At 51.7% G+C, this 23,057-nt stretch overlaps 1 protein-coding gene across 3 annotated transcripts in view; it reads left to right on the top strand.

The window, feature by feature from the left end:
• SCN4A (sodium voltage-gated channel alpha subunit 4) overlaps nucleotides 1-23,057 on the top strand; it is a 196,797-nt gene that overhangs the window by 19,811 nt on the left and 153,929 nt on the right. The window contains exon 1 of one of the 3 annotated variants that reach the window (XM_074979088.1): nucleotides 12,259-12,366. The exons of the other annotated variants lie outside the window; for them this stretch is intronic. Within the exon in view, the coding sequence (XP_074835189.1) occupies nucleotides 12,304-12,366 (63 nt within the window). The 5' untranslated portion in view covers nucleotides 12,259-12,303. Of the gene's footprint in view, nucleotides 1-12,258; nucleotides 12,367-23,057 lie in introns of those variants that run through there. 3 annotated transcript variants of the gene reach the window in all.

Below are 23,057 nucleotides of genomic sequence, written 5' to 3'. Positions count from 1 at the left end.
GAGTGAATGTTTTCAGACAAGTACCCTGGTGACTCCAAGATCTCTCACTTGAGGGCTAGTACAAATTGAACCTCTCTCATCTAGCCCCCTCGGGACCTGACCGGTGCCAGACGAGAGAATTTGCCAGACCATGGGAGGTCACTATTGTCTAGCAGCATTACCAACATTTCCACAGCTCCTTGGGCTCTTAGGAGACATTTGGGGTAAATTACAGCTAAATAACAGCACAAAACATGGAGAGCCAGGGCTGGTGGCTGAAAACAAACTTTATGGGACCAAGGGAAACTTGGCCACATGCCGGTAAGTGGTCTCCCAGCTGACTAAAATGTTGTCAGATTACAGATGTTGCTGGATGAGAGAGGTTCAGGCTGTAGCTAGTTCAGCCCCCCTCGCTGTATATGTGCACTTAGGGCAAGGTTCTCCAATGTGCATGCTTCGCATTTGTCAACACTGAATTCCATCTGCTGTTTTGTTGCCCACTCACCCAATTCTGAGGGAACTTTGGTCCTTTGCAGTCTGCCTGGGGCTTAACCATCGTGAGTGCTTTGGTATCACCTGCTCGCTGTCTGCTCCTGTTTCCAGACCATTTCTGAAGCTGTTGATTGGGATGAAGCCCAGTACAGACCCCGGGAGGACTCCCCTAGTTACCACTCTGCATTCTGAAAACTGACCCATTATTCCTACCCTCTGTCTGTGTCGTAACCGGCTGACAGTCAGTGAGAGGCCAGTCCCCGTACCCCCTGACAGCTCTCTGCTTCTGGTGAGGGCCCTTAGCACAAGGCTTCTGAAGAATTACAGCCAAGATGGGTAACATGTGGCCCACAGGCCACATCCAGCAGTCAAACATTTTCCTCAAGCCCCCACGACTCTGTGGGAGAACTTCCTCTGGCCCTTGTCCAGCAGGGAGTGTGGACACTGTTTGGATCTCTTGGGCTACGTCTACACGTGCACGCTACATTGAAATAGTCTATTTCGATGAATAACGTCTACACGTCCTCCAGGGCTGGCAACGCAGACGTTCAACTTCGACGTTGGGCAGCACCACATCGAAATAGGTGCTGCGAGGGAACGTCTATACACCAAAGTAGCACACATCGAAATAAGGGTGCCAGGAACAGCTGCAGACAGGGTCACAGGGCGGACTCAACAGCAAGCCGCTCCCTTAAAGGGCCCCTCCCAGACACAGTTGCACTAAACAACAGAAGATCCACAGAGCCGACAACTGGTTGCAGACCCTGTGCATGCAGCATGGATCCCCAGCTGCTGCAGCAGCAGCCAGAAGCCCTGGGCTAAGGGCTGCTGCACACGGTGACCATAGAGCCCCGCAGGGGCTGGAGAGAGAGCGTCTCTCAACCCCTCAGCTGATGGCCGCCATGGCGGACCCGGCTATTTCGATGTTGCGGGACGCGGATCGGCTACACGTGCCCTACTTCGACGTTCAACTTCGAAGGAGGGCGCTGTTCCCATCCCCTCATGGGGTTAGCGACTTCGGCGTCTCGCCGCCTAACGTCAGTTTCAACTTTGAAATAGCGCCCAACACATGTAGCCGTGACGGGTGCTATTTCGAAGTTGGTGCTGCTACTTCGAAGTAGCATGTACATGTAGACGTGGCCTTGCTGTGTCTTATAATTCGGGACCTACCTGCAAGTGGAGCCTTTATTCTAGTATTGTTTACAAGTTTCCGTGTGGCTCGGAGGGGTTTCCCTTTTGGCACTGCACCTGTTCATTTCTGGGTAAGGAATGTCCTCATTTTTGTGTGGTCCCCTTTGTGAAATGAATACGGCCATAACGGGCTGCTGTGGTGGTTTCCTGGCCACTGGGACAGGACATGTAGGTGTATTATGGTCACTGATATGAGCAGTCCAGCTCTAGTCACTGCCTGGACCAGATCCTGGGCTCCACTTCAGAGCAATGCCCGGATCGCCGCTGCTCTTGGGGGGCTGGGACTAGTGCGCCACACAGCTGTCGTTTAAGCCTGTCTGTGTATCTTCTAGATTGGGGAGGGCAAATACGGCTGGAGCCAGCCCATCTGCTTGGCCTGCCATGGCTCCCGCCAACGTACCAGCCCATCTGCTTGGCCTGCCATGGCTCCTGCCAACGTACCAGGGCCAGCGACTGTGGCTCCAGAGCTACCTGTGGCACTTTGGCGGCCCCCTTGCGGTCTCCGGGCTGCTGGGAGACCCAGCACCACAGTGGCCCCTCGTCACTCGCGGAAGCAGCCAGCGCCCCTGTGGGGCGGGGAGCCTCTTTGCCCAGCCCCCAGGCACAGCACTAGCCCCACAGCTTCCATGGCCACTTTCCAAGCTGCAGGAGTGGGGCTTAGGTGTCTGGGCCAAGCACAGAGACGTGCTGCTCCCTACCCCAAGAGCTGTGCAGGGGCATCCCAGCAGCAGCTGCCTGCTCTGGGGAGTGGTGTGGGTCCAGTACCCCCAACTCCTCCCCCTGCACCCCTCCCACACCCCGCCCACGTCCCATCCCCCACCAGCTCAGATACCCCCACCCCTCCCTATACCCCGCCCACTTCCCATCCCCCACCAGCTCAGATACCCCCACACCCCCACACCCTGCCCACTTCCCATCCCTCAACCAGCTCAGATACCCCCCACCCCTCCCTACACCCCACCCACTTCCCATCCCCCAGCCAGCTCAGATACCCCCTACCCCTCCCTACATCCCGCCCACTTCCCATCCCCCAGCCAGCTCAGATACTCCCCCCACCCCTCCCTAAACCCCACCTGTATCCCAACTCCCTGCCCACATCAGAAACCCCACCTGTACCCAAACTTCCTCTCTGTCTCTGCTCCCACCGGGGTTGCTGTAATAATTTTAGACTGGAGGTGTTGAGCGCTGTTGCACCGAATCGGAAACCCCTCTTGCTCCCAAATCCCCTCCCAGACCCCACACATCCTCCTTTAAGATAGTAGAATGTGCAGCTTACGACGACTTACCAGCATTTGTGGAGTGCCCCGTCTCCGGCAACAACCATTGTCTGCCCCTTTTCTAGGCTGATGGGTAGTCTGACCTCGCCAGGCAGCTTTGCACATACGCACAGACTGAGGTCTTACAGTACAATGCATCTCTCATGCAATGCATTTTCTGAACCAAGCTCATTATTGTTGCATGTTTGAATGATACAAAAGTATGATGAATGTCCAGAAAAAGCAAATACTTTCCTAAACACTGTTTTTTTCATGTAAAAATTGGTTTAAACTTAAAACACAGAGTCTTAATCATAGAGCAGCCCAGCAGTCAGAGTTTGCATGTGGTAGAGCAGCCTGGCAGGTGTGCAAGGAGGTACAGAAAGTATGTGTGTGTGGTAGAGCAGCCAAGCTGGTGTGCGAGGAGGTGCAGTAAGGGTGTGGTGGTAGAGCAGCCTGATATGTGTGCAAAGAGGTGCTGTAAGGGTGTGTGTGTGGTAGAGCAGCCAGGCAGGTGTGCGAGGAGGTGCTGTAAGGGTGTGTGTCATAGTGGGCAGGTGTGCAAGGAGGCGCTGTAAGGGTGTGTGTAGTAGTGCAGCCTGGCAGGTGTGCAAGTAGGTGCAGTGAGGGTGTGTGTGTGGTAGAACAGCCAGGCACATGTGCAAGGAGGTGCAGTAAGCGTGTGTGTGTGACAGTGCAGCCTGGCAGGTGTGCAAGGAGGTTCAGTAAGCGTGTGTGTATGGTAGAACAGCTAGGCAGGTGTTCAAGGAGGTGTAGTAAGGGTGTGTGTGTTAGTGCAGCCTGGGAGGTGTGCAAGGAGGTGCTGTAAGGATGCGTGTATGGTAGAGCAGCCAGGCAGGTGTGCAAGGAGGTGCAGTAAGTGCGCATGTATGGTAGTGCAGCCTGGCAGTTGTGTGAGGAGATGCAGTAAGGGTGTGTGTGGTAGAGCAGCCTGGCAGGTGTGCAAAGAGGAGCAGTAAGGGTGTGTGTGTGGTAGGGCACCCAGGCAGGTGTGCAAGGAGGTGCAGTAAGGGTGTGTGTGGTAGAGCAGCCTGGCAGGTAAGTGAGGAGGTGCAGTAAGCGTGTGGGTGTGACAGTGCAGCCTGGCAGGTGTGCAAGGAGGTACAGAAGCCTGCGTGTGTGGTAGAGCAGCCTGGCAGGTGTGCAAGGAGGTGCTGTAAGGGTGTGTGTATGTGGTAGAGCAGCCATGCAGGTGTGCAAGGAGGTGCTGTAAGGGTGTGTGTGTGGTAGGGCAGCCAGGCAGGTGTGCAAGGAAGTGCAGTAAGGGTGTGTGTGGTAGAGCAGCCATGCAGGTGTGCAAGGAAGTGCAGTAAGGATGTGCGTGGTAGAGCAGTCAGGCAGGTGTGCAAGGAAGCGCAGTAAGGGTGTGTACTGTAGGGCCTTGTGGTGGGTGTGTAAAGTGGCTGCAGCATGTGTGTGCACCGTAGGGCATCTGAGAAGGTTTGCGTGAGTCTGCAGAACGTGCATGTGCCAGTCCAGGGTTTCTCTTTCACACACAGCTGTCTTTTGCTGACCTTTCCTCCCTTCCTGGCCACCATCTTTCAGGGGCCTGGCCTGGCAATTAGCCTCTGATTATATCTCCGCGAGGTGCTAATTTGCTCTGGAGGCAGTAGCCCAGCAGCATCTCACCAGGCAGCAGGCCTGACACAACGCTTCAGCCTGGCTGTGCTGGAATGGAACGTGGGCTGCTCTCACCTCCACCCAGCCCTGGGCTCACACCCCGGCTGGGCTGCGGCTGGCAGAGGTATAGGGAACAGCCTAGTCCTCGTTTGCTGTGAGCTCGGCTGCCGGTCTGGGTCTCAGTTGTAGCAGCTTTAGCCTGACTCTCCCTATTAGCTTCAGCCGTACTGCTAGAGGGGCTGAGCTTGGAATCCTATGACTGGAAGGGACCTCGAGAGGTCATCAAGTCCAGTCCTTGCACTCACGGGACTGGCACCATCTAGATCATCCCTGGCAGGTGTTTCTCTAACCTTATTTCACAAATCCCCAGTGGTGGAGAGTCCACAACCTCCCTAGGCAATTTATTCCGGTGTTTTACAACCCTGACGGTTAGTAAGTTTTTCCTAATGTCCAACCTAAACCTCCCTTGCTGCAGCTTAAGCCCGTTGCTGCTTGTCCTGTCCTCAGAGGCCAAGGAGAATAATTTTTCTCCCTCCTCCTTGTAGTAGTAGGCATCCTTCAGTCTGCATAGACTATGGATCGCGCCCTTTAAAGCTTCAATTGAGGACTTCATTTACAGCATCTACTGTGACTATGAAGACCCACACGAGAGTGACAGTCCTTGCTGCATCTCTTGCAGATGTGGTGGATGTCTGGCAAGTCCTTATTGTGCTTTCTGTGCGCTCGCTTCTCCTCTGCTAGCTGTCTGATCCCATCTCGCCCTTCTGAAGGCCCTTGTGTAACCCCTGCCTCCATCTGCTGCGGTCGTCTGCTAGTTCTTCCCAGTTGTCCAGCTCGATGTCTACCTCTCTGAGGTCTCTCTTGCAGACATCTTTGTAGCACAACTGGGGGTGTCCAGGAGGTCTTTTGCCAGAGGCTAGCTCGCCATACAGGATCTTTTGGAATCCTTCCGTCGTTCATCCTGTGGACGTGGCCAAGCCAGCGGAGCCGCCGCTGCCTGAGGAGGGTGTGCGTGGTTGGGATTCCAGCTTGCTCGAGGACGGCGCTGTTGGTCACTTTGTCCTTCCATGATATTCCAAGGATGCGCCTGAGGCAGTGCAAGTGGAAGACATTCAGCCTCTTTTCCTGGTGGGCATACAGGGTCCAAGTCTCGCTGCCATAAAGGAGGGTGCTGAGGATGCAGGCTCTGTAGACTTGCATTTTGGTGTGAGTGTACAGCTTGTTGTTATTCCACACTCTCTTGCTGAGTCTGGACAGAGTTGTGGCCACTCTTCCGGTCCTCCTATTTAGCTCAGTGTCCAACGACAGGGTGTCAGTGATGGTGGACCCGAGGTACACGAACTTGTGGATGACCTCTAACGTATAGTTGTCAATGCTGATTGATGGGGATTCAGCAACGTCCTGACCAAGTACGTTTGTCTTCTTTAGGCTGATGGTAAGCCCAAAGTCCTTGCACGCTTTGGAGAACTGATCCAGCAGTTTTTGAAGCTGGTCTTCTGTGTGAGACACTACAGCAGCATCGTCTGTGAACAGCATGTCTCTGATGAGGACTTCCCGCACCTTAGACTTAACTTTCAGGCTTGCAAGGTTAAACAGTTTCCCATCAGATCTTGTGTGCAGCAATATGCCCTCTGTTGAAGATCCAAAGGCATGCTTCAGGAGGAGTGCGAAGAAGATCCCGAACAATGTTGGAGCAAGCACGCATCCTTGTTTGATGCCGCTCCTGATTCTGAAAGCATCCGATAATGCGCCGTCATATTGGATGGTTCCTCTCATGTCTTCGTGGAATGACTGGATCATCCTGAGTAACCGTGGAGGACAGCCTATCTTGTGGAGCAGTTTGAACAGACCATCCCTGCTGACCAAGTCAAAAGCCTTGGTCAGGTCGATGAAGGCTATGTAGAGTGGCTTCCTCTGCTCCCTGCACTTCTCCTGCAGCTGCCTTAGAGAGAAGACCATGTCAACAGTAGACTTCTCTGCACGGAACCAGCACTGCGATTCGGGGTACACCCTCTCAGCAACCTTCTGGAGTCTGCCAAGGATGATGCGAGCGAACAGTTTACCAGTGACGCTTAGGAGGGAGATTCCACGGTAGTTGTTGCAGTCGCTTCTGTCTCCTTTGTTCTTATACAACGTTACAATGTTAGCGTCACGCATATCCTGTGGAACCTCACCCTCTTTCCAGCACAGGCGCAGCAGCTCATGTAGGGGTTCCAGGAGTGTGTCCGCGGCACATTTGATCACCTCTGGTGGTTTACCATCCTGACCAGGGGCCTTTCCTGCTGCAATGCTGTCGATGGCTCTCTTCAGTTCATCCAGAGTCGGTTCTTGATCCTGTTCGTCCATTACTGGTAGGAGCTCGATGGCATCGAGGGCTGCGTCAACCACAACGTTCTCGCGTGAGTACAGCTCAGAGTAGTGCTCAACCCAGTGCTCCATCTGTTTGGCTTTGTCAGCGATGACTTCACCAGATTTGGATTTCAGAGGTGCCATCTTGTCCTGGGTGGGTCCTAATGCCTTCCTCATACCTTCGTACATTCCTCTGAGATTACCACAGTCAGCACAGGTCTGGATGCTGCTGCGTAGCTGGAGCCAGTGGTTGTTGGCACAGTGCAAGTACTCTTCGGTACTTGAAGCTGATATCCCGTCACCCCTCAGCCTTCTCTTTTCCAGACTCAAACCCAAGTATTCCCTGGTGGGTCACATTGAACCGTAACAGAGAAGTCAGCATGCCAGTCTGTAGTCTAACAAAACAAACTGGCAGTCCTGGAGCACTTTGAAGAGTAACAAAATGATTTATTAGGTGATGAGCCTCGTGGGGCAGACCCACTTCTCCAGATCTGGAGATGGTGCCTAGCGTTAGTCTGTGCAGTGCTACGTGACTGCTTGTTTGCACTGAGCCATGTTGCTGCTCCAGTTAGCACAGAAGTATTTGGGTAAAAAGTATGGGCAAGATTCAGAACACCCTGACACTAGGGCCCCTCCACTGACTCCAGTAGAGTTACGGCTACTTTACACCAGCGTATGTGAGGGGGATCAGAGGCTGCATTCGTTTCACAGCTGCACCTACACTCGAATGTTTTCCCCTGTTCCCATCTGGCGCACATGGACTCCAGCTGAGCCCTGCTTGTTCACACCTGCTGCAGTTTGTTATTCCCCCTGAGTCTCATCTGTCCCCACAGGTGTTAGGCCACTGGCACAGGTTCCTCTTTGGCTTTGTAAGGAGAACAGTGCAAGCAACTGACTGTTGATTCTGTGGTTGGGTTTGATTTTGTTTGGTGACCTTTCCGGAAAAGGGAGAAAATGATTTCTGTTTGGGGAGAAATGAAATGACCATTTTTTGGCAAACCGGAACGTTGAAAAACATTTACTTGGAGTTGAACTGAATGTTTCATTTTCAAAATCTTTTAAATGTATTTTTAAAACAAGACTGAAGTAAATTTCTGGTGCAAAGCGCAGTCACTGCCGGTTCCCAGCATGGGGTGGCGATAGCAGAGCAGCCTGTGGGACGCTGCTCAGGTGAGTCAAGACGTGCTCGATCCCTCAGTGGCTCTCCGGTCAGCCTTGCAGTGCCTCCCACTGCCTCGGACTTCCCCATCGCTGGAGCCTTCCCTGACCAGCGGAAGGCTCTGGCACCGGAAGGGCTCTGGAATGGCCTGTGGAGCCAGCCTGCTTTTCACTGCAGTGTGGAGCTCCACATTGCTGGCCAGCGAAGACCCTTCTGTTGGAGATCTCCTGTGTTTCCAATGGGTCTCAGCAGCTGGTTGAGGTGCTAACAGAAGCAGTGGGTAGGAGGTGCTGTGGAGGCTGCCCCTGCCACAGGGAGAATCAGGCTCCCAAGTTACAGCGCGGGTGAGGCGTTGCATCCCCTCTGCTTTGCAAGGAACACACTGGACACGAAGCATTTGGGGTCAGTTCCACAAACTGAAGCAAACGTCCTGATTCTGGCAAATTGGGAATGTTCTGTTCTTGCCAAATCTGAGTGTGGGAAGCTCCCGGTTTTGTCCTCATGTGGCACGAGAACGATTGCTGAAGCGCTGGAATTTCCTGAGAGGTGGAGAATCCTGGTTCAGGCCCAGAGGGGAGGCCTGAGCGCCCAGCTCCTCTGCTCTGCGGGGCACTGCAGCTCCGCCTCATGGCACCTTGTTAAGCATAGGCAACAGCACCGCCTGAATTGCCCTCTTGTGTGCCTTGTGCTGATTGGATGCTGCCTTCCACTGGCAGTGGCTGCACTTCAGTGGGGCAGTGTGTTTGTGCGCGCATATTGTGAGGTGTCTCCAAGAAATGCAGGAGTTTTACTAATTGCAGCACAGACACATTCCACTGGTTTGCAGACAGGGCTTGCAGGAGTGCTGACCTGGCCTGCCTCTGAGCCGCTGCCTTCTCTCCAGGACCGCAGCGTTCAGTTTTAAAAAAGGAAATCTGCAAATGCTCTGGTTGCAAAGAAGCCCACAAGAACGAGCGGCAGGTGTAACGGATGAGTCTGGGCCATGTAAACAATACATCTGGTACTAGGTAATATTTTCATTAATGCCATGAGGCGAGAGAGCGGAGAGTGTGTTGGGAGGCACGGAATTAGAATTCATGATGATCTTGATAAAAGGGAGATTGGGCTGAAATCAACAAGGGGAAAAAATAAATAAATAAAGACGAGTGCAAAGTGCTACACTTACAAAGGCAAATGAAGTGCACAGCTACAACCTGGAATAACTGCTGGCCAGGGTCTGGGAGTTACAGTGGAGCACAAACTGAGTTAGCAGTGCTCTGCTCCTGCTACTGGGGGGAAAAAAAGGCTAATGTCATTTGGGGGAAAGCCCTGGGAAGAGCAGCAAAAATGCTCAGCGCTTCAGACCAGCAGCCCTCCGAGGAAGGGCTGCCAAACCTGGGCATGTTCCACCTGGAGAACAGAAGGTGGGTGGGGGACCTGAGAATGGTCCTCAAGTACTTTAAGGGCTGTTTGAAAGAGGCAGCTCCACAGAAGGAAGCAGGAGTTTAGCTTGCTGTGCAGGTGGGCATTCAGGTGGTATTTAGATTGCCGCTAGGGAGATGCAGAAGGGATATGAAGGAGAGCGTAAGGTTCACTGTACTTGCAGCTGTGTGCATTGCTGGATGGGAGAGACATGGGGGTGAGGTAATCTCTTATTGGGCCCACTTCTGTCGGTGAAAGAGACACATTTGGCCTCTGAGGACAGAACAAGGAGCAACGGGCTTAAACTGCAGCAAAGGAGGTTTAGGTTGGACATTAGAAAAAACTCCCTAACTGTCAGGGTGGTTAAACACTGGAATAAATTGCCCGGAGAGGTTGTGGAATCTCCATCACTGGAGATATTTAACAGCAGGTTAGACAGACACATGTCAGGGATGGTCTAGTATCGGAGGGGTAGCCGTGTTAGTCTGGATCTGTAACAGCAACAAAGGGTCCTGTGGCACCTTATAGACTAACAGAAAAGTTTTGAGCATGAGCTTCCGTGCTCACGAAATCTCATGCTCAAAAGTTTTCTGTTAGTCTATAAGGTGCCACAGGAGCCTTTGTTGCTGTTAGGGATGGTCTAGACACTGCTTGGTCCTGCCAAGAGGCCAGGGGACTGGACTCGATGACCTCTCGAGGTCCCTTCCATTCTAGTGTTCTGTGATTCCATGAAAAGATACTGTCTCTACTCCCTACCCTCTAGCTCAGTGGAGAGTTAATGGAGACTTAACCCGTGTCCGGCTATCTAGGGCAGCTGGGAAATCCCTGGCCCTGGAGGATGTTAACCAGAGGTTAGCAAGATTTCCCTTTACAGAAACATTGTTGACTTTTCCCCAGAAAGTTACGTTCTTCTACATTTGACAATTTTATTCCTTACTATAGTTTCAGGAGCTACCCAGATTGCATTACTCAGTGCAAACAGTCAGTAACATGTGGAGACGAGTGGGACTGGTCATAAGCCTGGTCATACGCTCTAATATACATGGGACTTGCATAGTTTAAAACTGTGAGAGGGTTTTACAGATGGGACTGAACTGGAAGCTCAAAGCCAACCTCTGCCCCCCTGTGCTTCTGAGTCCCAATTGGGTCCAAACCTGGAGGTGGCCCACAAGAGACCAGTCGGGGCTGGAACCAGACAGTTTCATGGGGCATCAGATTACCATCTTGGGGGGCCAGAATCTAAAGAGAGAAGTTCCTCAGAGCTTGGCCCTGCAGCCAACTCTGACCTGGCAGAACCCCATCCATGCCTGGGAGGACTCCCACTTACTCACTCAGGTTTGCACGTGTGAGCAGCTGGAGCAAAATAATCCAGTGTCCCATGCAATGTAAAGTGGAAATATTAAGACGGGAGAATGAGGAAACCGGCTGCCTTTTATCCTGTCTGGCATCCCTGCTTTTAAAGCCAGGACTATTTGACTAAATAGCAATTAGTACCCGCGATTCTTTTGCGACAAGTATCAGAGGGAGAGCTGCATTGGTCTGTATCTGCAAAAGCAACGAGAAGTCCTGTGGCACCTTGCGGATGAACAGATTTATGGGATTATAAACTTTCGTGAGCAAAGACCCACTTTGTCAGTTGCATCTGAGGAAGTGGACTTTTGCCCATGAAAGCTTATGCTCCAAAAAATCTGCTAGTCTAGAACATGCCACAGGACTTCTCAGTTTTTTCAATATTATTTTATTTCTTTACAGTGCAGAATTAATTTGATTTAAAAAGCAATGTGTGCCAATGGTCATCGATGCTGGCTAGAGAAAAGTGAAGCCCTCTCAAAGCTGTGTCAGTGCCCAGGCCAAGGGCAGGAATGCCTAGTGGGTGGAGCAAGAGTCAGGCCCCCATGGTCAGAACAGTGGTTGGAATCCAGACACCAGAGCCGGGCTCTGAGCTGGAGTCAGGGTATATCTACACTGCATTAAGCGACCCATGGCATGGCCATGACTGGCACAGTCATCTGCCTCGGGCTCAGGGGGCTTACGCTGCAGGTCTATGAAATTACGGTGCAGATGCAAAGGTTCAGGCTGAAGCCCAGGTTCCAAGGCCCCATGAGAGGGAGGTTCACAGAGCCCCGACTCCAGTCTGAGCCCAAATGTCTACGCTGCGATGTCAGCCCCCGAGCCCTGGGGCTCTGTGCCGTGGGCGTTTCACTGCACTGTTAGATGCAGCTCGCAGGCAGGCTCGGAGCAGAGTCAGCTCCCGGCTTCCTGGACTGAGGCTGGGCAGAGGCCAAGAAGGCCAGTGGTCACTGCCACTGCGCACAGGAGGTTGGGGTCTCATTTCCTTCCATCTCTGCAGCACGGGGCAGTGGGGGCATTTGATACCAACATATAACGTTCATATGGAAATAAAATCGGTGTTACACCCAGCCCTGAGAGCCATCCGCAATTGCATTGATCAGCCAGCCCCTGCTGTTGCTCTGAGAGCAGGGCTCCTGACCCCAGGCCCACAGGGGTGTGTGGGGAGGGGAGTCTGAGGCAGCTCTATTGGGGCCCAACTGGTGGCAGGACACAGGGGGAGGGACAGGGCTCCCTGCTGTCCCTGGGGGGAGCTGAGGAGGGCACATTTGTAGCTCCTGCTGCACCTGTCGCTGTGGCTGAGCTGCTTTCACCTAGCCCAGCTCAAACCCTGTGCACCGGGGACTATTTATAGGGGATGGTTTCATGCTCAGCTCTGCTGGGGTGAGGCCATCTGCTCTGAACACGTCCCGGGGCAGCGGCGGTTTGTTAGGTTCTGCTGGCAGCCCGAGTTCTGTGGAGAGCCGGATTAGTTTCCTGCGGGAGATGGTACAGCGTGGGGAAGCCAGTCTGCGGGCCAGGGAGGAGAGGCTGCAGGGCGGCGGGGAGGTAACAGCAATCCCCCGTCCCTGGCCAGGAGAACACTTAGCTCAGAGCCCTAGGAGACGCTGGGCTTGGCTCTGAGCTGCTCCAGCGACCGAGCAGGGGGTCCCATCTGCCCATATTGGTTGGGAGCTCAAGGGAATCGGCAGCCCTGGAAAGCAGTCGGGGGGGGGGGGGCATTTAAAAGGCCACTAAACATTCCCTTGCTGGCACACCAGGGCTAGGGCAGCTCCCTCCCTTCCTTTCCTGGCTCCGCATGGCTCCCAGAAGCAACCGGCATATCTGGCTCATAGGCCCAGGGGTCCCCAGAGGGTCTCCACACACTGCCTATGCCTTGAGCACCAACTCTGCAGCCCCCATTGGCTGGGAGCTGCAGCCAATGGCAGTTGTGGGGCCACTGGCTGCAGGCAGGGGCAGCACATGGAGCCAGCCGGCCACACTCCACCTAAGGGCAGTGGGATATGCCAGCTGTTTCCAGAACTGCACCTAGGGAAGTGCTGCCCAACTGCCCCCCACCCCCTCCTGCCCCCCAGCCCTGAGCTCTTCCCGCACCCAACCCCCACCCCAGCCCTGAGCCCCCTCCCACACCCAGCCCCTACCCCGCCCCCTCCTGCCCCCCACCCCTAACCCCCACCCCAAGCCCCTCCCACATTCTGCACCCCTCATTTCTGGCCTGGCCGCGGAGCCTGCACCTCCAAACCCCTCAACCGCCCCCCCCCGCCTGGGGAAGGGGAGTGGGGGGAGCGCAGCTGGCGGGGCTGGGGCAGTGCGATTGGAAAGCTGCGGCCCGGTCGGGGGAAGGGATCCGGCCCAAGGCCCAGCCTCGGGGGCGGCAGCTCCCCAGCCCCGCCGGGGTCCCCTCTGCCGGCGCTGATCCGGCCGAGCGCGGAGCGAGTAACCGGCCCGAGGGGCTCCGCCAGCGAGAGGCTCCCGGCGGGCAGGGAGCAGCGGGGGCCCCTGGGGGCAGGACGGCAGAGGGGGTGCTGGCACAGGGCACCGCTGGGGGGGGCAGCCCCGCGCCGAGGCCCCTCAGCTCCCCCCGCCCCCGGCCGGGCGGAATGAGCCGAGTCATCGCGCTGGCGAAACCCGACGCCCGCGGTGATCGCTGGCGGCAGCTGGAGGAGCGGCCGGGCTGCAGCGGGCGGGGCCGGGCCGCGGCGCATGGGGGCAGCTCCCGCCCGGGGCAGCGCGCCGCCTTGGCAGCCCCGGTCTCCTGCGAGGTCCGCGGTGTGGGACCCCGAGGCTGCGCGGGGCCGGGCGGGAGACGCCGCCTCGGGGGTGCGGACCCGAGGGAGCCGAACCTGCCCACACGTGCTGTGCCGCGGGCCGAGCCCCGGCCCGGGTGCAGCCGCTCCTCGGCGCGGCAGAAGCGGGGCTAGGACCTGCCCGGGGTCTCCCTCCTGGCGGCGGTGCCGGGCGTTGCCGCTGGGTGCAGGATGCCCGGCGCCCGGGAGCAGGGGCTGCGCCCAAGCGCCCAGTGCTGCCAGGGGAAATTTCGGGGCAGGAGGGTTTCCTTCCGGAACACCCCCTCTTCTGCAGTCCAGAATCACGTGCCCTTATGCTAATTAGGCACGGGGAATTTACATCTGTGCCTTATTAGCATATTTCGGGCCATTTCTAAGTGGCATGTGTAGAAACGACCTAGGCGTGCCCAGAAACCCCATCATGATACACAAGTCAGATGTCTTCAAGTCACCAGGATCTGATGCAACGCATCCCAGGCTACTCAAGAAGCTGATTGAGGAGACAGCTGAGCTATTAGCGATTATCTGTTAAAAGTCGTGGGAGCTGGAGAGATTCCAGAGGCTGACTGAAGAGCAGTCATTGTGCCCATCTACAAAAAGGAGAATAAGGGCCATCCAGGGGATTCCAACAAAGATAATGGACCAAATAATTAAGGAACCCATTTGCAAATCTCTGGCAGAGAATTAGGTGGTCGGTAATAACTGGTATGGTTTTGTAAAGAACAAATAACGTCAAACCAACCTGATAGCTTTGGATGACAAAGTAACAAGCCTTGTGGATGGTGGGGGCAGAATCGGTAGATGTGGTATAGTCTTTAGTAAGACTTTTGTTACAGTTTTCCATGACAATCTCTTGAACAAACTAGGGAAAATTACTGAGAGCTGCTTAAGTGTCTGGATAACCATTCCCGGGGGTAAGAACATAAGAACATAAGAATGGCCATACTGGGTCAGACCAAAAGTCCATCAAGCCCAGCATCCCATCTGCCGACGGTGGCCAATGCCAGGTGCCCCAGAGAAGGAGAACAGAAGACAATGATCAAGTGATTTATCTCCTGCCATCCATCTCCTGCCCTTGTTCTGAAGGCCAGGGCACCATACTTTATCCCTGGCTAATAGCCATTTATGGACCTAACCTGCAAAAATTTATCAAGCTCTTTTTTAAACCCTAATAGAGTCCTGGCCTTCACAGCCTCCTCGGGCAAGGGTAGTTATCAATGGAGAGGCAGAACAAGTGAGGTACTGCAGGGCTCAGTTCTGGATTCAGTTCTGTTCAATATTGTCATCAGTGATTCAGAGACGATCGTAGAGATTACATTGATAAAGTCAGTGGCTGGTACTGAGCTGGGGAGGGGTTGTAATTGTTTTGCAGGACAGAATTATAATTCAAAATGATCTGGACAAATCAGAAATGCTGTGAGGTAAATAGGGTGATATACAATAAGGGCAAAAGCAATGTACTCCACTTAGGCAGGAGCAATCAGTTGCGCACATACAGAATGGGAAGTGACTGCCTAGGAGTGAGTACTTCAGAAAGGGATCTAGCAGTCATAATGGACCACAAACTAAATAAAGAAAACATTCTATGGTGCCTTATAAATTAACAGATGTTTTGTAGCATAAACTTTCATGGGCAGAGACCCACTTCCTCAGATGCAACTGACAAAGCAGGTTTTTGCCATGAAAGCTCATGCTCCAAAAAATCTGTTCGTCTATAAGGTGCCACAGAATTTCTCATTGTTTGTGTGGATACAGACCAGCATGGCTACCCCTGTGATGCTTGTCACAAACTAAATATGAGCCAAACGTGTGAGGCTGTTGCAAAAAAAAAAAAAAAAAAAGAGTGTTGTGAGCAAGACATGAGAAATCATTCTGCTCTACTCTGCACTGATTTGGCCTCAGTTGGAGTATTGTGTCCCCACATTTCAAGGAAGATGTGGGGAAAGTGGAGAGGGTCCAGAGAAGAGCAACTAAAATGATTAAAGTTCTAGAAAATCTGACCTATGACAGAAGATTAAAAGAATTTGGTTTGTTTAGTTTATGTCTCAAGTTAGATTGAGCGTCTTTTGTGCTTTCACCTTTCCAATTTTGCCCCTACATTCCTGTGTTCTTTGTTTATGTTCATTCTTTGTACTTTGACCTAGTTTCTACACTGACCACAATGACCACGTGGTCCAATGTAACTTACAAGATTAAGCAGTTAAGTGAGAACAACCTATGGGCAGGTTAAACAAACATCAGTTGGGGTGATAGAGATCAGGGGTCAGTAACCTTTCCCAGGTGGAGTGCCGAAAGGTGACCTTTACCTCATTGGAAGGGACAGCACAGTGGCTAGAGTATTGGCCTTCTAAACCCAGGAGCATGGGCTCAGTTCCCAAGAGGAAGTTGCAAGGCTCTAGGGCAATTTAGGTTAAAAAATATTGCAAGGATGGTGATGGGTCCTGCTGTGAGGGCAGGGAGTTGTGACCTCTTGTGGTGCCTTTCAGCTCCCTGAGATATGTGTAATCTAAAATACTCCCTCCTTGAAAACATTTTCTCATTTATGTGATGAAGTCTACAGCCTTTCAGCCTGAGTTTTCTGCACCATGGATTAACTTCACCCCTATGCAGAACAAGAGGAATGTAACTACCGTGATTGTTGATGATTTGTATTGTGTCAGCACCTAAGAGCTCCACTCCTGGTCCAAGTATCAGAGAGGTAGCCGTGTTAGTCTGTATCTTCGAGGACAACAAGGAGTCGTGTGGCACCTTATAGACTAACAGATATTTTGGAGCATAAGTTTTCGTGGACAAAACTCTGCTTCATCAGATGCATGATTGTGGGGGGAGGTGGTTTCCAGAGGGGTATTTAAAGAGTGGGGTCCCAGTAAAAGGGAGGGCCAGAGCTGACAAGGTCTATTCAAGCAAGGTGGAAATGGCCCATTATCAGTAGTATGTATCAAAAGAGGAAAAAACAGGTCAGATCAGATGGGGATGTGGGCCTATTGTCAGAGTCTAATGGGGAGATATTAACACCTGGGGCAGAGAAGCTGCTTTTGTAAGGGGCCAGCCACTCTGAGTCTCTGTTTAATCCTTGGTTGATGGAGTCAAATTTGCAAATAAATTGCAGCTCAGAGATTTCTCTCTCCATTTGATTTCTGAAATTTCTTTATTTTAGCACTGCTACTTTCAAATCTGTTACTGAGTGTCCAGGGAGATTGAAGTGTTCTCCCACAGGTTTCTGTACATTACCGTTCTTGATGTCTGATTTAGGCCGTTATGTAGAGACTGTCCAGTTTGGCCAATGTAAATTGCAGTGGGGCATTGCTGGCACATGATGGAATATATTATGTTAGTAGATGTGCAGGTAAAGAAGCCCCTGATTGTGTGGTTGATGTTAGGTCCTGTGATGATATCCCTGGTGTAGATATGTGAGCAGAGTTGGCAGCGAGGTTTGTTGCAGGGATTGGTTCCAGGTTTAGAGTTACTGTGTTGTGGTCTGTAGTGGCTGGTGAGGATTTGTTTAAGGTTGGCAGGCTGTCTGTAGGCGAGGACAGGCCGGCCTCCCAAGGTCAGTGAGAGTGAAGGATCATTGTCCAGCATAGGTTGTAGGTCGCTGATGATGCGCTAGAGAGGCTTTAGCTGGGGGCTGCAGGTGATGGCCAGTGGTGTTCTCTTGTTTGACTTGCGAGGCCTGTCTTGTAGCAGGTGGCTTCTGGATACCTGTCTGGCTCTGTCAGTCTGTTTTCTCACTTCCTTAGGTGGGTACTGTAGTTTGAAGAAAGCTTGGTAGAGGTCTTATAGATGTTTGTCTCTGTCTGATGGATCAGAGCAAATGCAGTTGTACCTTAGTGCCTGGCTGTATACAATGGATTGTGTAATATGCCCTGGATGGAAGCTGGAGGCGTGCAGAGAAGCATAACGGTCTGTGGGTTTTCGGTATCGGGTGATATTTATGTGATCATCGCTTATCTGCACAGCAGTGTCCAGGAGGTGGATCTCTTGTGCGGACTGGTCCAGGCTAAGGTTGATGGTGGGGTGGAAACTGTTGAAATCAAGGTGGAACTCTTCAAGATCCTCCTTCCCATGGGTCCAGATGATGAAGATGTCATCAATGTAGCACAGGTGGAGGAGGGGCGCTAGAGGACAAGAACTGAGAAAGCGTTTTTCCAGGTCAGCCATAAAAATGTTGGCAGACTGTGGGGCCATGCGGGTGCCCATAGCAGTGCCACTGATTTGAAGGTATAATTTGTCCCCAAATCTGAAATAGTTGTGGGTGAGGACAGTCACAAAGCTCTGCCACCATTTGTGCCTCGGTCTCATCAGCGATAAGGTTCCTAACAGCTTGGAGTCAATCTTTATGTGGGATATTGGTGTAAAGGGCTTCCACATCCCTGATGGCCAGGATGGTGTTTTCAGGAAGGTCACCAATGGATTGTAGTTTCCTGAGGAAGTTGGTGGTATCTCAAAGAAAGCTAGGAGAGCTGTTAGCGTAGGGTCTAAGTAGAGAGTCCACATATCCAGACAATCCTGTGGTGAGGGTGCCTATGCCTAAGATGATGGGGCATCTGGGATTCTCAGGTTTATGGATCTTGCGTAGCAGATAGAATAAACCTGGTTTGGGTTCAAGGGGTGTGTCGGTGTAGATTTGTTCCTGTGTTTCTGTAGGGAGGGTCTTGAGCAGATGCTGTAGTTTCTTTGTGTATTCCTCAGAGGGATCCTGGGACAGAAGCTTGTTGAATGTGGTATTGGAGAGTTGTCTAGCAGCCTCCTTTTGGTAGTCTGTCCTATTCATGATGACAACAGCACATCCTTTGTCGGCCTCTTGGATGACAGTGTCAGAGTTGTTTCTGAGGCTGTTGATGGTGTTGCTTTCTGCATGGCTGAGGTTATGGGGTAAGCGATGCTGCTTTTCCACAATTTCTGCCTGCACACGTTGGTGGAAGCATTCTACGTATAGGTCCAGTTTGTCATTTCGACCATCGGGGGAGTCCACGGGGAATTCTTTTTCTTGTACCATAGGTGGGAGGGTATGTGTGGGTCAGTGCGTTGTTCTGTGTCATGTTGGAAGTATTCCTGGAGTTCCGGACAGCAAAAGAAGGCTTCCAGAGTACCACAGAATTGTATCAAGTTTGTGGGGTGGTGGGGCAGAAAGAGAGTCCCTGAGAAAAGGCAGATTCTTTTGCTGGGCTGAGTGTGTAGCTGGATAGATTGACAATATTGCTGGGTGAGTTAGGGGTACCACTATTGTGGCCCCATGTGGAAAGCAGGAGTTTAGATAGTTTACAGTCCTTTTTTTTTCTGTAGAGAGGAGAAATGTGTCTTGTAAATCTCCTGTCTCGTTCTGGTAAAGTCCAGCCATGTGGAGGTTTCTGTGGAAGACTGGTGATTTATGAGGGTCTCCAGATCTGAGAGCTCCTGTTTGCTGTACAGGATGCAGATCAGGTGGTTCCCCAGTTTCTTAGAGAGTGTGGGGCACAATCTCTCACCATAATCTGTGTAGAATGTTGATTTCAGTGGGTTTTTCATCTTCAGTCCTTTTTGTACGATGTCCATCTGTTTGCATTTGGAGAGGAAGATGATGTCTGACTGCACCTGTGCAAGTTTTTTCATGAGGTTGATGGATTTCCACTCAGTACGGCTAAAAGCAGTGCCTTGCATGGTGACAAGTATCCGAGACGTCACCGTGTTAGTCTGTATCTTCGAGAACAACAAGAAGTCCTGTGGCACCTTATAGACTAACAGCTATTTTGGAGCATAAGCTTTCGTGGGCAAAGACCCGCTTCATCAGATGCATGGGTGGGGGGCAGTTTCCAGAGAGGTGTTTAAAGAGTGGGGTCCCAGTAAAAGGGTCCAGAACCTCCTTGCGCTAAGCTCTGTACAAATACAGAACAAAAGGACAGTCCATGCTCCCCACAGAGCTCGCAAGCTAAGCAGAGTATTCAGACTCTTTTTATATCTTCACAACCGGGGGTAAGTGGGATTTAGGTGGTGTATAATTCTTGTGCTACAATCTGCATGGGAAGAAGGTCGCTTTGTGGCAAGGGTTTGTTTAGTCTGGAAAAGAGAAGACTGAGAGGGGATATTAGAACAGTTTTCAAATACCTAAAAAGTTGTTACAAGGAGGAGGGAGAAAAATTATTCTCCTTAACCTCTGAGGGTAGGACAAGAAGTAATAGGATTAAACGGCAGCAAGGGAGGTTTAGGTTGGACATGAGGAAAAACTTCCTAATGGTTAGGGCAGTTAAACACTGGAATAAATTGCCCAGGGAGGTAGCGGAATCTCCACCATTGGAGATGTTTAGCAGCAGGTTAGACAAACATCTGTCAGGGATGATCCAGGTGGTGCTTGGTCCTTCCGTGAGTGGAGGGCACTGTATTTGATGATCTCTACAGATATGTTTCAGTTTTATGGTTCTAAGATTGTAAAAGTTAAGGAAAATACCATTGTACTTGTGAGACAATTCAGTGGTGTTAATGAAGGATTCTGGTTCCTTTCATTGGGATTGGCTGGTGATGGCTGAGATCGGTACCTCTCTGTTGTTTTTATTGGCAGGTTTTTATTATCAGCTCAGGAATATAGGGTTGGCCTGAATTATACCTCCAAATGGGATGTTCAGTCCCCTTGGGGAATCTGAATACCCAGACCCCATTAACTGTGCAGAGTAGGAGGGGGGTGACTACACAGCAAAATGATTTTGAAATAATGGCTGCTGCTTTGAAATAACTTTGCAAGCATTCACCCAATGCAACTGCTATTTTGAAATTATTTCAAGATCGAGTATGCCTATTTTAAAATTGGTAAACCTCAGTGTAAGAGGAATACATTCTATTTCAGAGTAGGTGTTTCGAAATAGGGTCTGTGCAGACAGAATAGAGCCTATTTTGAAATAAGTCATAATGTACCCAGTGGCTCTATTTCAAAATAGGCTCTATTGTGTGTGGATGCTCTGATGTGAAATAGCTGAGTGCTATTTCGAACACATCAGCCGTGTCTACCCTACAGCGATCTTTTGAGAGATGATCTGCTGGAAGATTTCTTTCAGAAGATCATCTTTTGGAAGGGTGTGTCCACACACAAAAAGCAGATCAGTTCGATCCATTCTTTCAACAGAGTCCGCACAGCCCCTGCTCTTTCTAAAGAACGGGCCGGGGTGGAAAATTTTGGCACAAGGCTTTTTCACAAAAAAGGGCCCATGGAGCATTTAACCCTGCTTGTTTTTGAAAAAAGCTTTCAAAAAGAGGCGCTTTTCCTGATCTGGGAGTGGAAGAGGGCTTCTGGAAGAAGAGCCATATTCTTTTGATTTTGGATTGAAATAGCGCATCGTGTGTGTGGACACGCCGCCTGTTCTTTCAAAAAAGGACCTGATTTTCTGAAAGCCCTTGCTCGTGTAGACACAGCCCTTGCGTGTAGCTGTGCTATTTTGCAATAAGCTGTTTGGGAAAATCTCTTCTGGAACAGCTTATTTGGAAATAATGCTGCTGTGTAGACATAGCCTAGTTGTCCACATTGCAGCTGTAAAGCCTGACTACCATGAACGCAAATGTCTGTATTAGTATTGTTCCTGCTGGGGTAGATCCTCAGGGTGAAGGATCTACCCCACTGTATTTATTTTTTGAAGTTTAAAGCTGGCAGAGGCGGTAACTACTTTGGAGAGAATTGATCTGAAATGAACAAAGTGAAATTCAGTGAAGCCACAGGAAGAAAAATCCAATGCACAGCCACAAATGGGGAATAACTGGCTCTGTGGAGAAGACTGGGAAGTTGCAGTGGCTCACAACTTGAACACAAGTCGACAGGGTGACGCACTTGCAGGCACGGCTGGTACTGTTCTGGGCTGTCATACCAGAAGAGTAGTAGGCGAGGCACAGAAGGTAATTGTCCTGGCTCTGCTCAGCACAGGCGCTGATTCTGCTGGAGACCATGTCCATTTCCAGGTGCCACACTTAAAACCAAGGTGGATAAACTACAGAGCGTCTAGAGAGCAACACAGATGCTGAAAGGTTGAGGAAGCCTGGCCTCAGGGAACCAGAGGCCACATTCCACCTTGAGAAAAGACAGCAGAGGGGTCCTGAGACAGTCCTCAGACCTGTCCAGGGCTGCAAGGATGAGGGCAGTGATTCATTGTTCGCCGTTTCCGCTGAAGACAGGACAAGGAGCAGAGGGTTTAATCAGCAGGTGAGGTGAGATTAGGAGACCTGTACTAACTCGGGGCAGTTGGACTCTGGGACAGCTTCCCAGGGAGGCATGGAATCCCTGTCTGGAACAGACTGGGCAAACCCCCGTCAGAAACAGTCTTGGTTAACTCGCTCCTGCCTCAGCACAGGGGACTGGATGTGTTCCCTGCTCGAGGCCCCGTCCACACTTCCCCGATTCCATGACGTTGAGGTGGCAATGTGGTGGCAAGTCATAGCTGCTCATGAAGATAATGGCTAGTCGGTCAGTGGAGCAGGGAACGGCACTGGGGGAGCGGACTCTCAGCCTGATGGGTCACATGCTGACTGTGCAGGGGGTTGTTCCAAGTTCAAGTCCCTGCTCCAGTGACTATAATGCCCACCCCCCCACCGGCGATGTGGGAGAGCTCTGCTAAAATCCTGTCCCTGTATCACGCAAAGAAGAGGCCTGGACCATGGTCCCCCACGTCCTACCTGAGGTCCTGCACCAGGCCCAGATTAATGCCTGTTGCAAGGCCCAGGTTCACAAGAAGGCCCCAGAAGGGGCCCTGGTTTGGACTGTTTAACCCCTGCAAATCTGGGCACAAACTGACAGGCCATCACTCACTGGCATTTTGGTCACATGCTGTGCAGCGAGGGAGGTCACTGCTGCTGTTAAGTGCCAGGTCACAGGTCTGCTCGGGTTGGGCCCATTTTCCCCTCCGTCGCAGTGGGGTGGTACCATGGCGACAGGGCCAAGGGCAAGTAGTGGTGTAGTGATCTGCTGCGTGATGTTGCAGCACCACTCAGGTCTGTGGTTGATCCTATGAGATGACGGGTCCCAGAAGTGCATGTTCGCCTGTGGTGCAAAGATGGGGTTAATCCGGTGCCCCTTAGACCCCAGACAGCTGTTGATGCTGTTGGGGATGACCACTTTCAGCTGGAGAATTTACACATCTGTTGCTTTTGTCCAATGCCCAAAACCACAACGAAACATTTCCAAAACGTTCGGTTTGATTCAGCTCAAAAATGGTTCCACGTCTCTATTTGCTGAGAATATTAAGAAATCTGTTTTCAGCTCAGCTCAGCCGGACACCAGAGTTCATTTGTTTTTCTTTGTGAAGTTGCCAGTGAACTGAAAGTGACACTGTTCATCCCCAGTTCAGGGGTGAAGGGACACAGGGCACCAAGCTTGGTGCAGCCCTGTGGTTTGCTACAAAACTATGCTGTGTATTTGTGAATGATTCCCACCCCCATCCCGCTCCCTGCGTCTTGCAGTGGTGCTCGTACATCTGCAAATTGCTTGAGTCAAAATTTTCA

This window comes from Carettochelys insculpta, chromosome 28 (genome assembly GCF_033958435.1).
Source record: "Carettochelys insculpta isolate YL-2023 chromosome 28, ASM3395843v1, whole genome shotgun sequence".
Classification (NCBI taxonomy): domain Eukaryota; kingdom Metazoa; phylum Chordata; order Testudines; family Carettochelyidae; genus Carettochelys; species Carettochelys insculpta.
Note: the sequence above shows the minus strand (reverse complement) of the source record. Positions and strands in the feature narration are given on the sequence as shown.